This window comes from Centruroides sculpturatus, unplaced genomic scaffold (assembly GCF_000671375.1).
Source record: "Centruroides sculpturatus isolate CEXI.00-Female unplaced genomic scaffold, Cexi_2.0 scaffold790, whole genome shotgun sequence".
Lineage (NCBI taxonomy): Eukaryota > Metazoa > Arthropoda > Arachnida > Scorpiones > Buthidae > Centruroides > Centruroides sculpturatus.
In genome coordinates, this window is record NW_019385106.1 from 117,383 (window position 1) to 135,520 (window position 18,138).

General features: G+C 28.2%; 1 protein-coding gene across 1 annotated transcript in view; it reads left to right on the forward strand.

The window, feature by feature from the left end:
• LOC111634795 (multiple PDZ domain protein-like) overlaps nucleotides 1–18,138 on the forward strand; it is a 194,199-nt gene that overhangs the window by 109,739 nt on the left and 66,322 nt on the right. The window contains exons 7-10 of the mRNA XM_023379630.1: nucleotides 1,842–1,977; nucleotides 5,521–5,649; nucleotides 7,445–7,500; nucleotides 14,746–14,919. Coding sequence (XP_023235398.1) covers nucleotides 1,842–1,977; nucleotides 5,521–5,649; nucleotides 7,445–7,500; nucleotides 14,746–14,919 — 495 coding nt within the window. The remainder of the gene's footprint in view (nucleotides 1–1,841; nucleotides 1,978–5,520; nucleotides 5,650–7,444; nucleotides 7,501–14,745; nucleotides 14,920–18,138) is intronic.

Consider the following 18,138-nt stretch of genomic DNA (forward strand, 5'->3'; position numbering starts at 1 on the left):
ATATAAAAATGCAAGCTAATATGTTTATGTTTATTTGATTGATTAGATGGTCAAACTGTTTTACATGGTGCAATGTTAACAATGTAAATTAATCGACACCCAGTGTATATGGCTTATGAATCATACGCCATATACACTACGTGTCGATTAAATCATTGTTAACAAATTTGGTTAATGTGTGTTCAAAGTGCTTGCCAAGCTGATTCGTAGACTTATTTATTATTATTAGATGTCTCATTTACAAGATACATCTAATTTACAAGAGAGACATCTAGTAATGATAAATAAGTCTATAAATTAACTTGACAAGCACTTTGAATACAATACCAAATTTTATTAACGATGATTTATTATGAATTTTAATACGTTGACAATTAATATTAATTTGTACATATATAATTCCTGATTTAATTCTTTGTTAAAGAATTAGCTTATTCGATAATAATATTGAATATTTAATTAAAAAAAACTTCTTTACAGTACTAAATTAAAAATAAAATTGAAAATTTATGAATAGACTTAAACATGATATATAGTACATTCNTTGCTGTCAACAACATAGGACATAAGAGAACTGATAAAAAATTCAACATAAACATATTAACTTAATGGCAGTATATTTTTTTTCCAGCATAATGACCAATGGAAAATGATTAATGACGTCTGCTCATACAGGGCAGGACTTCTTGGTAGATGCTAGCATGCAGCACATCTTAGTTTTTTATTAATGAAAAAGAAAAAATAGAATCAAGAAAAAGTTTACCACAAGCTTGGAATAAAGCAGCAACTTTAAAAAGGAATACAAACAAGCAACAAGACTTAGCCACATTTTTGGAACAAGAAAAAGATATAGGAAAATAAACCAACACATATATCCAGCTGATCCAAATATAGTATACTAATAGAAAACTCTTCAGATATCTGCTTAATGAAGAGTGCAATGCCCAGAAATGCCATGGCAATGCTGTTTCTCCTGATGGCATTATCAGAGACAGTGACAGACATTATTGTTTATTGGAAATAAAATATCCATTAAAACTTAGGAATGCTTTTATAATTAATGAAGATGGATAAATAAAAGTAAGGCCTTCATATAGCATTAATCCATGCCTTTCTTCTAACTGGAACTTTTTTCATTTATAAAAAATAAAAATCTACCTCTGTGATATTATTATAAGAATTATTACATCCTACCATGCTATAATACAAATATTTCATTTCTTTATTCCAGATAAAAAATTCACTGAATTTGCCATGTTAGCTCAGTCATGACTCTGTTGTTTGTAGTTACAAAGTTCACTATTTTACTGCAAGAGGTCTCCATTAGTAGTGCAAAACTTATAGGCAGGAAGCCTATGGGCTGAAAAATTTGATGTTAAATTTCTCTATGTAAATTCTATGAGCTGATTTTTAGTTGTGAGCTGGATTGCTAAATTTGCTACATATCAATTGAGTTTATAATTACTGTCAAATTACATTGATCTCTTTTTATTTTGATCTTTAAGATGGGCATTTAACATTTATGATGTGATGAAATTTTCAAAACATGCTACAATCACACGTGTTTTAACTGGCTGCTGCAGTTGGTAGGCTGCTGGCTGCACATGTTTGAGTAATAAATTCTTATATTAACTGGATAACACAAAGAATTGTAATTAAATCCTAAAGATGTTTTTATTTTCACTGTGGCTAGAAAATTAGTAGAAAATCATGTCATGTTCTTGATAAAATGAAGAATAAAATATAATTAGTAGTCTAAGAGAATTATTAAATAACTATAACGTGACATAATGTATTTTTTCATTTGAATTAATATTTTGTATATTCTCTTTTTTTAAAAGGTTGATGGAAGAACTCTACAAGGTTACACTAATCATCAAGCTGTAGAAGTATTGCGTAATACAGGAAAAGTTGTTAAATTAAGGCTTGCTCGTTACCTCAGAGGAGTTAAATATGAGCAGTTAAAACAAGCTATATGTAAATATTTAAGTCTAATCATTATTATTATTATTACTATTACTATTCATTTTAATTAATAAATAGAGAGATTTCATAGTGTGCATGATAAAAATTGAGCAGGAAAATGCATATTATTTTTATTCTGTGGTTCTATTATAAAATATTGATCATTTAGAAAAAAACTGTTTTTGTTTTTGCACAAAACTACAGAACAAAATAAAATGCATTATTCTGTTCGATTTTTTCATGCACACTATGAAATCTCTATATAAGAAGTTGCTTCATAAGAAAATAAACATATTGATTTTGTAGTCAGTCCTCAAAAAATTTATCATAGTTATTATCAAGGAAAACATGCACAATAATGGTACTATAACATATCTTAATGCTATAGATGCAAACAAATATAGATTAAACTGTGAAAATGTACAGTGCGGACAGGAAAACACAGACACGTTTTACTAATTAAACAAGTTTAATTTCGCGTTAACATTAATATATATACAGAATAAGTTCGGATTCCCGCTGTTTACCTACAAACGTTTCGAAAATCCCGAGCTATCAGATATACCAATAGACCGGTAGTTTCTTTCTCGGTAACTACCTCCCGACAAATTTAGTTGTGCGCGTAAACTTAAACTAACTTAAAACTAAATTAAACTAAGAGATAGAAAAGATAGAAAGGGGAAATAAGAAGAATTAAAGAACAGAGGGTACCCAATTTTCCTATTGGTTCTCCATCGTTTTTCGTCTCGGCTTCGTTCTTATCTGTTCTCTTTTTAGGATGATTTGGGTCTGTTTTGGCATTTCTCTTTATAATCGTCGACCAGATTCTTCTGTCGATCCGCTACTTACGGCCTCCTCCTGCAGCGCTCCCCAACTTTCCGTTCCAGAGCCTGCTGCCACTCGTCTCTCGCTCTCCGAGTCCGGCCTAAGAATACCTCAAAACCCTTTGTTTTCCGTCTCTTCCTGCCCCGTTTTCTCTTTTTGTTCTAAGGCTACCCCCTGATGGGTTAGGGGTGAGGCGAGTTCTCGGAAGTCCGAGACAAAGGAACAAAGAAATCGGAAGGAAGGAAAATTCTAGAATTTAAATTAAACTAAAACTATACGGACTAATAATAATAACAATATTAATAAAAGAAAACAGGTGTGTAGCCACAAAACAGCAAAATAAATTTTTTATTAGTATATTTTTAAGCAGATATTAATTGATCAATATGGTAAATATCAAAGGGGAGAATTATGTTATGTTTCTGTATCTGTAACTTTATTACAAAATGATTTTCAAACATTTTTATTTTTTTAGTGTAAAAGCAAAATTGAAATAATTTTAACCGTGAAAAAGAAGCAATTTGACTAGACAAATTTAAAAGTAAATTATTCATCATAATGGCTATGTTTATCCTCATTTTATAATTATGTATTAAATTTACTGTTTTAATTGTTAAAAATTCTTTTGAAAACATTATTTAAGGCAAAATTTATATGAAAAAAAAAATTTTGTTAACTTACCATAAAAAATCTTATATATTTAATTCAGATATTATTTTATTATTATTAATAGATGATACAAATAATTTGTTTAGAGTAACAGTTATATAATTTCAATTAACAGTTAGAAATAATTTTAAATTTTTTAGTGTATTAAAATATTGATGTAAAGCAAAACCAGCTTAAGATTGAACATGAGTCTAATAATTTCTATTTTAACTAATAGGAGTCAACTTTAGAATGGCTGAGGATCATAAAGTAATAAATGTATTATTGGAGAGCCAGAATTTTTAATTTTATAAGCTCAAAATGATTGCATTAGGAATGGGAATAAGAGAAAATGATCCTGAAATTGTTACATTCAAAATTTAATTATTTTGTAGTAATCATAAAAACAAAATAATTTTAAAATATCATCAATTTACAAATGACTAATACTAAAAACTGGTTAACTTTAAATAAACTACTGTCACAAAAACCAAGTTAGAAATATTTTGAATTGAAGTGTTTCATCACATACGGTTTGGATTCAGAATGTTAAGAGCCTGAAGATATCTAATATGGAGGAAAATGTTCACTAATATGAGATTTTTAAAATTTCTGCTGGTTTTTGATTCTTGTGATGATACTTTATTACTAACATAAAGAAACATAATGAAACCCAATAAATTTGTAAAACCATGATTATTATCAATTTATGTTATTAATATTAATGTCATGATCTCTCTAAACTAGATGACTTAGATTCAAAGAGTAATAATGTCAGAAGCAGAAAGTCTTATGATATCATCCTCAAGACTGATGTGTAGACTTTTTATTCCAATTTTATCTAAATGTAAAATTGCAAAAGCTGAGAAGGTTTCAATTCTCAATCAGTACTACATAGCTGATGAAACTGAAATTATTGCTTTTAGCTTGAAGACACTTTTGACTTTTTTAGCATGCTTAACTGGATATGTACAGCACAATGTCATATAGGTAGTATGTACCATAGCTTACCACTATATTCAAATTTATCAGTAATTTAACCAATTTAACCAAAATTACTGCTGGATGTGTGCATTTAATTGAAATCTCAATATCATTGGAATAAAGCATATCATGGCTTGTATGTTGCTTTGGGTAACTTAGAAATTCATAAATTGCTAATTTAATAAAATTAGTTTAATTAGAATTAGTCACTTATTTTCTTGAGTAGTTGCTGCTTATCTAATGCTGAGTATCCATCAGATTTTATCACAATAGTACCTCACTTACAGTGTCATGATTTCTGATTTTGAACTTATGACAACCTAATATAGATTCAATTATACTTTTACTCTTTAACATTTAGAATAATATAATAAGTTCACCAAAGATAAGTGATTGTTAGTTAGTTTTTACTTATTTACCATTCTGCAGTAAAAGTTTGCATTTTGTTGGGCTGCAATTTGAAAAAATTGTACATCTATAAAATCTCACTGTCATCTGTCAGTCTTTCCTTAATCTTGAGAATGGAGTTAGATGAAAGACGAGACCAGATATGGAAACCTTAGAGGCCTTGATCAACTATATAGAAACTTTTGATGCAAACTGGAAGTCATTATTTAAATTCAAAATTTTCCTCTGAAAGGAATTAAATGGATGCCTGGCATGACTGTGTTGCTAACAGGAAAAGTACAGTGATGTACAGGGGCAAGACACTACTAATTTGAGGTGGAGAGCATATATTTTAAATTAAATAAATTAAAAGTATGATAAAAATAGTATTTCTGATGATGTCATAATAAATAACTGCTTGTACTTGTATATTTATCTCTTAGTTTTAGGTTGTTTTTAGGCTTAAAGAATCCACTTATATGCTGGCATATGTAGTAGCTGTTTCTCATGATGTAATTGCATGGTTGCTGGAAGTATAATGTACAGTCCATAATAAACAATCTGATGGGTCAAGTCCAGCTGTGGGCTGTGTTGACCATTATTGTTATCAACAAATTTTATGTTTCAGAATTAAAATAAAATAAAAATAATTTGAAATTAAAAAAAAATGAAATATATGTAAATATTTTATTGATTTTATTTTCTATATAGTTACAGGAGAATATTGTGTTCCAGCAACAACACAAGCACAAGTTCATGAACCAAAAGTGAACACTTTATCTTATTTGGGAAACTTAAAGGAAACAATTCAGAAAGAACAGTTAACAGATGAAAATGATTGTAAGTAGATTTGATTCTTACTATATATGATACTATTGAAAATTAGAAATAATATCAGTTTGTCAAAAGTTATATTTTCATTTATAAATACTAAAAATTAAAAGGAATATAAGTTTATTACATTACTTTAATTCCAAAACATTATATTTTTCAATATTTCATACAAATATTAGTTTTAAATAAAATTAAAATGAATTTATGTTTTATTTAAATATTGAATGAAAACATTATGTTAAAATTTTTAACATTAGAAATGATTAAATTTATTTTCTATTATAAATTTTCAAAACAAAATATTATATACTGTATTTTCTTAATTCTAAGATGCAGTTTTTTGTCTATTTTTATTGTCTGAAACAGAAATGCATCTTAGAATTGATAATGTGTTAAAATTCACAGTCCAAAACAAAAATCAGAAGTCATTATGAGTGTACCATGCAATGCATAATGTATCAATAATAGACATTTTCAACTATACTTCTAAATCAGGCTTTCTCAACCTTTTTCCTACTATTGCCCCTTTCTGCTATTTTTCAAAGTAATTGCCCTGTACCGTGCTCACTTGCAAAAATATTAAATTGAAAGGATAATTTACTTACATTGTTTATTAATGTGATCCTTGTGGTTGATACTCTGCTGTAAGATTTTATTATTTGTAAGTTTTAGTTTTATGTGTTCTCAAATACATATATCAATTTTACTTTCTTTTCTCACAACTTTATTGACTTCACTAAATCCACATTCAACCAAATATGAAGTTGTAAAGCATAACAGAATTTTAGCCATTTCAGACATGTTCAGATACAGCTGTTTAGCTGTATTTGACAGCCATAGTTCGGTTATTCCACCTTTTTCAAATTTGTACTTGCATTCTTAATTGCATTTTAGTTTAATAAGTTGTTGTTAGATATTTTTATTGACAAATTCTGTATCACAGCCAAAAGGATCCATTATCCATAGCTGAACCTCAAATGAAAATAAATCTGAAAATTGGTTACTTACATTTTATTTTAATTTCAATAAATATTCTGTGTATATTTTATTAGTTTGGTCTGAGAGATGTCTAATTATTTCTGTTAACTTGGGCATTGAAATTCTCAGACTTCCATGTCTTACATTTGCTCTTTTCTATCAATGCAAAACTTTTGAAAAAGGTCATATTTGCTGTGAGATTTAATTTTATTAACAATTTTTAATAACTTATGTTAATGATACCATGAAGATCAGGATTGATATTTTTGGCAACCAAATGATGATGGAATTCCATACTATGCACTGTAAGAATTGAAAGACAGAAATTGTTCCAATATCCCTAAGCTTATCTACCACGGATGGAGCACTGTTCCCTACATAAGATAGCAGATTTTCAAATGGTAAGCTACTTGCTTTTTTTTTTTTTTTTTTATCAAACCAAGATTTTACAGCTTCAAAAATAGACAATCCTGTAGTATCAGTTTCTGAAAGTTTTACAAATGACAACTCTTCACAAAGTTTGCAGTCATCATCTATGAAATAGAAGTATGCCATAAGAATAGTTCTCTTATCATTTATTATATATTTGTCTATTTGAATTGAGAATGTATTATTTTCTAATTTTTAAACTAGCTGGTTTTCCACATCAGATGACATTCCATTAATTCTTCTCTGAATGAATTATTGCTTAGTGATAATGTTTTTAAAACATTCACTGAATCTCAATGCAACAGAGTTTTCATGAGAATTTCAAAGAAAAGCCATATAACATTTTCAGTATGTGCAATTCTAGTTTTTGCAATTATTTGCACTATTTAATCAGATGCAATCAATCCACTTTTATTTGTTTCTGAACTTCTTTTGAAAAAAGATGAGATGGTATTTCGTTGGTTAAAATTATTTTCAAGTTTTCAAAATAAGCAATTTTATCGGGTTGTTTTTTTTTAAATATTTTATAAGTTGTTTTTGATCATATGAGCTATCTACAAAGCTATAATCCAAATACTCCTCCACATACTGTCTACACTTCTTTTTGGCAGCCATAACTGATGAGGAGAGAGTCTGAAAATATAATAAATACTAATATTTATAAAATACAATACCTAATATTTTCACTCTTAAAACACTATCATAGCACTTAAAAATAATTGAAAAATCAATTATTTTAATTGTAATAACAAAACCATTAAATTTCAAAATTGCAGCATCATTGATATTCAATATTCAATTATGTATCAAGCTGCTTGTTAAATTGCTGTTCAAATACTGCCAGGTTATGCACACATCAGTCAATGAGTCATAGCAGATAATGCTTGATACCATATACAAAATGAGATGTACTTAAAAAGTTTAACATGTTTAAAACTGTCTTATAGTCTTAAAGTTTTAATGAATGAAAAAACATATATATGGAATGATTTTATTAGAATATACACTTGTGTAGTTTTATTTATGAATGTTTGCACTTATAACTTTCTAAAAGAGATTTTAAAAACATACTCATTTGTGACAATCTATTACCACCTAAGTGGCATGTCATTCAAAATCTCAACAAATTTAAAAGACAAACAGGGTCAAAATTTCAATATGATCAAAAGACTGATATTATCATTGTTCCTAGACATTCTTGATCCAATAATAATTTTGAAAGGAAATTTTAATACATAAATTTCTGCAGATTTCAAGTGACTTTCTATTGACAATTTTGTATAGTTTAAGTGAAAAAGAGTGTAAAAGAAATTTAACCCAACTATTTAATAATCAGTTTAATAGTCATATCTATATTGGGCTCTGATGCAAAAACTACCAACAAATTTCAATTGGATTTTGTTAAACTAAAATACTTCACCTCTTTCCAGCAAATCTGTTCTTTTTCCGCACTGTTTTTGGATGGCTTTAATCCCCATCACCATGTAACCATATATAGAATAACATAATATTCCAAAAAGAATATTCATTCTAAAAGTTTAAATGTGACATATCACAAAAATTCAAACCATAGAACATTGGATTCACTACTGCATTAACTGGTTAAACATAATAAAGACCTGATTATATCTATTTTTAAACAGTTGAAAACATTTGTATGAGTAAAATCTGTTGTGATTTTAACTGGTCTTGGTGTTTGTGAGAATTTTATCATGAAACATTGAATAATCAGAAATGGAAAAATTACTTAAATTTTAAAATATATATTCTATAGAATTGAACCATATAGATTCATTTGAAAACCAAAAAATATTACATGATTTTGAATCAGTTAATAACAACTGAATCACTCCTAAACTACACATGAATAAAAGTAGCTATCACAACATATCAAAACACTTAAAATAACTACAGCACTATACAAACATGTTTAACCATATCCATTTTTGGTTAGAGTCACTCCTAAACACTAAACAAACCTTATAATGTAACTTCCAAGCATTATATAGGTCTTTGGCATACTTAGAATTGATATTTCTTCCTGTTTTAGATGATCTATATGTCCAACTTTTCCCAGACTTGTAGATCCATGATATCATGGATTGGACAAATAATCTTAGCATCTTCTCACTTCACATCTATTCTGGGCTCTGATGCAAAAATTGCCAACAATGTAGATTTCATACCTTTTTTCACTCTGTATCTGTGCTCTTTAATTTTAACATCCAAAGCTCTTTTGTCCTGTAACATCACTTTATACCCATACTAGGCATCTGTGTGGGACTCACAGGATCTTTATCGTTTCTCAATATTTGAAACATTCCTTTATAATGATTGCTGTTTCCTGTAAATAAAACTTTAAATAATCTTTGTAAATTCAGTACTAAAATTTAATTTAACATTGAAATTATTCTGACAAACGTTTTTGATCTTTACATTCTTCTCTAACTGCACTTCATAACAACAACTAAACCTAAAAAACCTGTAATATGGAGGGTGGGTGTAATATATATATATTAGTAGGCAAAAGAGATGGTTTAAAGAAATAGGTGCAATTGTGGCATTTTTATGTTTTCAATTATGTTACTTTATTTACATATTTATTTATTTTTATTTATTCATTTTTTATGTTTGTATCTACTTTATTTGTATGTTTGTACAGTACATGTTATTATCACATATATATTGTAATTTTATATTTACGAGATTGCTCACTAGAAAGTTCAAATTATAAAACATTTCAAAACAGAGTTTGTTGTATAAAAATCAGAATCATTTGATTTTTGTTCTTGAAAGTCATTAAAAATGACCAAAAGCATTTGAATAGATAATAAAAACTGCCTGCATATTAAAAGGTTTTTTTCAATGTTTAGGTGTTGTTTTTGATCAATACTGATCTTCTTCAGGTCATTTACTTTCTAAAATTGGAATGCATTGTAGTACATGTTATAACATTTAAAATTAATGTATAATGTTATACAGTCTGAAAAATACAGTAAAATACAGTAGACCTCCTATAATACGGTAGATATGTTCCGTTTTATATGAATTTGTGTTTTACGATCACTTAAATACATGAGCCAATCACAGCCCAGCACGTATGCAGTTTAGGGAATACGGCTGTTTGAAAGGTTTTCTTCCTTAAAATTAATCAATTCTAGACTAATTTGACTCAACATTTCCAAAAAACGTATAATTTTTTGGGAATAATCCATATAAATTATGCTATAAATTATGCTATAAATTATGCTATAAATTATACAGAAAATTGTAGGATTACTTACCAAGTGTGTACCATTCAACTATGCCATTGCTTAAGCTTGTTTTCGTCGTGGAACGGTACATTGAACAGCAAGTTTATGTTTCCTGATAAATTATTTTTTTGCAAAAAATTCGCTGAACTTTGGAGACATCATTAATATAAATATAATTTTTATGGCAGTTAAATAATAAATGGTTTTTAGTAGGTCTGCTGCTCATTTAAACTCAACAGTTTGTGCAATATCTGCTATTGGTCTAGATTCAACCAATCCTGTTGTGACACGAGTCAGCGATGACGTTTTACCATATTACACGAGTTTCTTTTAGTGTTTATATGATACAATTTTTTTTTCCCATTATATACGAATCCATATTATATGAACCCGTTTTATAGAGGGGTCTACTATATTATACAATTTTGGAGGATTTTGTTAACAGAATATTTACTACATAATAAATGCATTAGTTAAAAAATTAATAAAAATTATGAATACTCAAATAAAAAATTGAATTGCATAAAATCAGCATTACTTTATATTGGATGACTTTGGCTTATTGTAAAAGTATTGTCAGGAGTATGAAAGGTTCTTCTTTGTATTTTGTATACCTGCCCTTAAGCTTTCTAAACTTCCAACACTTTTAGCATTCTGAAGTGGTCAGTGCACTGGTATTGTTTGATTAATTAATGCATTTATTATGTAGTAAATATTCTACTATGAAACTCTTTTAAGATTATATAATGTTATATATTAGGCTGCAATTTTAAAAAATTGTAGATATAAATTTCCACTATCCTTTGTCTATCTATCTTTCCTTAATCTTGAGAACAGAGTTAGATAAATGAAAGTCAAGACCAGATAGGGAAAGATTACGAGCAGGAGATTAGATAAACTATATACGAATTTCTGGTTTGCACTGGAATTTCATTATTTACATTATTACATTATTACAATTATTACATTACATTATTTCAATTCAAAATTTCCCCTGAAAAAAGTTAGATGAATGGCATGACTCTATTGCTAACAGGAAAAGTATGATGTACAGGTGCAAAGGCACTACTAAAAAAATTGAGAACATTGTGATGATAAATTGCAGTCCAGCATTATGACAATGTCTTAATAAATAATTGTTAATTAATTTTAAATTTTAAACATACTATTTATTTAATTTTAAATTGTGTAACACATTCTTCAACACATTCTAATTTTAGAATATAAATGATCTGAAAGATCAGTATTGATCAAAAATATTTTCAGGATATTTTCATGTTAAATTAAATTTTAGTGCTAGATTTACAAAGGTTATTTAAAGTGTGATTTACTGTAATATTCAGTTAATAGAATGTATTAAGTTACTGTTCCCAGACATCACCGCTATTTTATAATGTATCTTGCAGCAGTGTATTATATCTGGCCATCCTCAATCATTCTTTTGTATTTCTTTCCCTCTTTTTTTTGTTGCAAGCTTGCCTCAGTGTTCCTTTCAAAGTTATGCCTTCTCTTCAATTCTGGATGTATTCTTGTCCAGGATCAATGCAAATCCATATGGACTTATTTGACAATTGGAGCAGGAAAGCAGACAATTTGTGCATTTTCTAAATTTAATGAGTTCACTAAGAGAAAGAGAGATGAAAACTGATAAATACAGGAATCCTTAGTTCCATCCATTTTATATTCCAGTGGCATTGCATGACCCATTTCTATATAAGGTCTCTGCTTTTAAGGTATTAATAAGATATGCATTTACATATTGTTCCAACCAAGTGGACACAATAAAAGAGCTGAGGTATATTAAGAATGTGGTATCTCAGCATGGGTATAGTAGACAGTTGATTGAAAGTCTGATAAAGCAATTTGAGGCTGGCTTGTTTTTATACCCTGCTTAAAATGTAATGTCTCAAAATTGATTATCTCAGAAAAAATGTAATTCATTACAATCAATTTTGAGACATTTACATTTTTTATATATTAATTAGGCTATAATCAATTATATTTTTTTCTGAGAATCAAAATTTTGAGATAAAATATTCTGTTGACTTATGTTATTCAGGGATTATAAATATAACTTTTAAAAACATAAGAAGAAAAAATTTTGTTAGATAATTTTATTGGCATACCATACTTTTTTATCTTACAATAAACATTTTTTTTTTGTACCTAAACTTTTTCTGAAAATTAGGATGCATCCTAGAAATGGAATGTGTCTTATAAGGCAAAATGCATCTTATACTGTGAAGAATATTTTTGCCAAAAAATTGATGTAAAAAATGTGATGTGACCAATACAACAGTGCATCTTATATGACAAAAAAATATATATATTAATGATATCAAATGGGAACTTCAAAATGGTTTTTTTAAATATATATTTAAGATGGTAAATATAATTTATTGGGCAATTCTCAATACAATCGCCGTGCAAGTGTTAATAAAAGTTACTTAGTAATTATTCAAGTATTTATAATTTTTGAGTTAACTCCTATTTGAGTACTTTTGGATTCATCACTGTGATTGTGTATGGAATGGTATTGGAGGTATTCGTAGTATTGGAATGTATTTTTTATCAATGCAATGTTCGAGTATTCACGGATAGAATTCTTCTATTTCTAATTTTTAAGTTATATTTTTGTGAATAATATTTTAAATTTTAGAAAAATTTTAAATAAAATTTTAATATAAATTATTATTAAGATTGATTTTACCACGATGTATTTATACTGTGAATTGTTAAACAAATAAAATAAATTATTCAAATGTTGTGCAATTTAGTAATCTCTGTTAAAAGAATTAAATAAGATATTAAAATAATCAAAACCTTAACAATATATTTAAAGCACGAACTGAAAGTAAAATTCAATAGAATCTTTTCTGTTAATTATTTTACTCAATTTGATAAAATTAATTAAGTAATTTAAAGAACAATTCACATATTTATATATATAAATATTTTTCTTGAATTTTATTGATTTTTTTCAAATCATTAAAATAATCAATTTTAACTTAATGCATGATATTACTTGTTAAAAGTCATTGTTTTATTAATCTGTATTTTTAAGAATAATTTATAATTATTAACAAGCACCTAAGCCAAATTATATAAAGCTGAATATAACGCATGGAAGATGCCAAACAAATATAGAAGAGATCAATTTCTGAAGATAAATTAATATTTAAAGAAATGAAAAATGTTTTATGTAAAAAATAGCTAAATATAAATTTGTAGAAAAGAATCCTGAGAAATCTTTACCTGGAGCATTGGCACATGAGTCATTAATGCAGCTGGAAAGAAACTGAAAGCTTTTAAACCCTAGTCGTACATAAAATGTTAAAGATCAATGGGATAAAAAAAGAAATCAAATGGTAGAAATTGGAGAGCAAAGAACATTACTGTCAATAAAAAGAAAGCAAAGATTAGTGTGATGGTCCACACCATATGACATGATAGTTTTTCGTAAGAACCATTGCTGAGGATTATATTGAAAGAAAAAAAATTTTAATATTTGCCTAATAAGAGACAACCTATGCAAGATTTCCTTGATAAGCGAATATGCAAAGATAAAAATAGTAAAATACATTTCAATGAAACAGAACGAAATGAATATAGACTAGTACTGTCAAAATTTAGAAATTCTCGAAATCAGTTAATCTGCTTTCAATAAAACCGGCTTTTAAATATTAGATGCCAAACCGGTTTCAAAACCGTTTGGAATTTAGTAGAATTAATGTTTTAATATTGTATTTTACTAATATAAATAAAGTACTACAGTAAATATTAGTCACGTATTATTCCCACACAAAAGAGGTCAGTGTTTCAGATGTTGGTAAATTCTGGAGTCTTAAGTATTTAACAAATAACATTTGAAAAGTTTGTAATTTTAAAATTAATTTACTCTAGTTTCTACATTGATTTTAATTTTAAAATTTAAATATGAATAATGTGTAGCGTTATTTGAAAAAAGTCAAGGATGATAAATTGATTTTGTGTACANTTAACTGCTAGATTATTCATAGGTTATTTTTAAGGCTATAATTTTGATTATTACATACTTGTTAAGAATTTGTTATAAAATAGTAAATCACTTTTGCAGCCTGGCTCTTGTCAACTTCCAAGAATGCCAGCCTAAAGTGTTTTAACTTGAATTATATACAGATTTGGAATTTTATAAAAACACATTTAAATTTAATCTGTTTAAATTTGAAAGCTGTTAACTGATGATGAAATAGGATGATGATTTGCAATGTTTCTGGCAATAAAAATATTGACTTTTTTATTGAAGTGATTGTTATTCTAACTGTTTTTTATATGTTCTTTATATATATATATATATTCCATCAGCATATAAAGTCTGCATTGATACAGAATTTAAAGTTGTAATTATTTGAAATTTTAAGTTGATATTTATATTATCATTAAAATATATTTAAATCTATAGGTAGCACAGATAACAAAGTTTAAAGAAGGTGGTGGTTTAGGAATTAGTTTAGAGGGTACTGTTGATGTTGAAGATGGCAAAGAAGTACGTCCTCATCATTACATTGGCTCAATTCTTTCTAATGGTCCTGTTGGGAGAAATGGTAAACTTTGTGTAGGAGATGAACTTTTAGAGGTAAGTTATTATCTACATATGGATGAATATTTCTTAAAAATTAATGTAAGCAATAAAATAATTAAAATTACAGAAGTGATATGTGCATATTTAAGTATAAAAGTTTACTTTTTATAAATGAAAAATAAAATATAGACGAGCAATTATTTATTGTAATGTTGTCACAATGCCAGGCTGCAATTTTTAATCACATTTTAAATTTATTTAATTTAAAACAGGGGTGTCCAACCTTTTTGTTTCTCTGGGCCGCATTGGAAAAAGTCAAGGAGTTTTGGGCCACAAGTATATATAATATATACTTGTGGCCCAATATACAAGTATATTTAAAAATTAACATGTCTAGATTATAATAATAAGTATTAAAATTTTATCAAGAAAAAAGGATATTTTAAAAAATTACTTCTACATTTTTCAGATCTATTTCTAAGTAAATGAATTTATCTATTTCTAAGTAAAAACTGAAAATGTCTACAGACACTTTCAGTTTTTACTTAGAAATAGATAAATTCATTTATTATAAAAGAGAGTAAAGAAAATTTATTTGAAAAGCACAAATATTTGTTTTATTTGGGTCTGTAATTAATAAAAAGCGATGAAACATCATTTTAAAGTGCATTTTTATTCAATTAATATAATTACAAATAATATGTAGCCGAAAAAGTAGCCAAAGCGCCAAATGATATTTTTTACGTGAAGCAAAAAAAGTAGCCACATTTGGCCCAATTAGCCAAATCTTGCAACGTTGGAAGAAATACTAAATAAAGCTGGAGCTGTGAATCAAAGGATTATAGACCCAAGTGCGGGGAAAAAGAGGCAAAGGACAAAAGATAAAGAAGTGAAAAAGGTTGAAAAATTACGGGTCCATATTTGCTTAACAGAAGATCTATTTAACGTTTCTCACTACTACATCTTTTGTCCTTTCTCATCTTTCCCTCCTTTTCCCAAATTTGGGTCTATAATCCTTTGAGTCACAACTCCAGCTTTATTTAGTAATCATTCCGCATTCACACATCTCAAAGCATTTGAAAATATTTTCTTTCCACTCAAAAATAAAATATGAATAAAGGTTTATGGCTTTGTGAAACTTTTCTTGAGTTTATGCCGTTGAAATAAATAAATAATAAAAAAATTAAAACATTTGTCGGTTTTGTTTACACGTTTATTAGGCCGCATTGGAACTTGCCTTGGGCCGCATGCGGCCCGCGGGCCGCGGGTTGGACACCCCTGATTTAAAATATATGCTTTTGATCTCAAATTAGTAGTGTCTTGCCCCTGTACATCATACTTTTCCTGACAATAACAGAGACATGCCAATCATCTATGTAACTCCTTTCTGGGGAAATTTTTTGAATTGAAATCATATGACTTCTGGTGTATATCAGAAGTTTGTATATAGTTAATTGGGGTCTCCTGCTAAAGAAAATACATCTAAGCTTTCTATATCTGGTCTTGACTTTCACGTATCTAACTCCATTCTCAGGATTAAGGAAGAATGGACAGACAATGGGAATTTATAGGTCTACAATTTTTTCAAACATTAATCTAAATATATAAAATTGCTTGTTCTGACTGACTGACTGACTCACTGACTGATTCATCATTGCCCAGAGCAAACCGCTTAACCTAGAGAGGTGAAATTTGGTAGACAGTTAGGGTACGTCATGGAAACGCACACTAAGAAGGGATTTTTCGAAATTCCCCCGCGGAGGGAGAGGGAGAGGATTAAGGCTTAACTGGAAAAAACGGCTTCTACTGTACTATTTTAGATGCAATTTTTTTCTTTTTATATGCGTTTTAGTAGGGTATGCCATGGGAATTCACATTAAGGAAGGATTTTTCAAAATTTCCCCACGGGGGAGAGGTAGAGCATTAAGGCTTAACCAGAAAAATGGCTTCTACTGTACTATTTTAGATACGATTTTTTGTTTTCAACTACGTTTAGTCTTCATTGAGTACTTAGGTGTATTAAATTGATAACATTTCAGATATTGTTATAAATATTTTTATCTATTTCGATTTTAATTAAAAATGTTCAATCTGTTTTAAATTCAAATTTGTTATTGCATGTTGGTTCGATTATAGAACGATTGTAAATGTTCCAGAAAATTTATCAAATTGAAGATAGTTTGTTTGATTCTCGGTAATTCTCTTCAGCGGTAGGTGTTATATAACAATTACTATGGTTATTGAAATATTGAATGTAAATGGGGTTTGCTTGCAAAACCTCCGCGGATGAAGTTGCGTGTAACAGCTAGTTGTTTTATAAAAACGTATTCCAAAGAGGACTAACAACTAGATTCAAATAGCTAACAGGCAAAGGTAACTGATTAATTCTAATGTACAGTGGGTAATCAGTTAATGAACATAATCCATTCCAAGACTTTGTTTGCTATCTGAATTGTTCGTTAACCGATTATCGATTTATCATAGGTTTTTATGGAAATTTGATTAATTTGTTCTGGAGACTCCAGAAAATAAAAAATATATACTTTTTTACTATGTTTATTTATATGTAATAGTAAAAATACATATATACACAGTCTTGCATTTTTATTAGTCATGTTTTTTTCTGTTTGTGGGGGTTAAAGAATCTGTCCAATGTCAATTGATTTTCTCTCTTCTTCAGGATTTTTTGGAAGTAATTAAATAGTATTGTCATTGTAAAGATCCCCAAGCTTATTAACCTCATTCTGGTTTGGATGCCATTTGGATGACTTGTTCTGACATCCTCCCACTTCTTCAAAAGATCTTTAATAGCAGATGTTGGCAAGAGTCCTTCATTTAAGAGTTCTTGGAGTTCTTCTGTTGTCACATCAGTTTTAGGTTCCATTATGACCTCTTCAATGCTCTATTTCTCAGATGTGATTTTCATTACAACTTTAGCTGCTTGAGACTACTTGATTATATCTTTCTTAGCTAAGATTGTGCCTACTGTAGACCTGTTCAAGCCATACTGCCTAGCAACATCAGACATGTTGGGTCCACTCTCTACCTTGGCTATTATCTTTTGCTTGGCTTCTACGGTGAGCACAGTTCTTGACACTCCACTCATTTTAGGCTCAATAATATTATCAGTTTCTTTTTTAAATAAAAAGTTCAGAAAAGCAGTTACAAAAATTCAGAGAGCAGAAATCAACTAGTGCACAAAAGAATTATGTAAATGTGAGGCCCAAATGAAATTCGAAATTTTGGTATTAAACCGTTAATGAATATTCAATA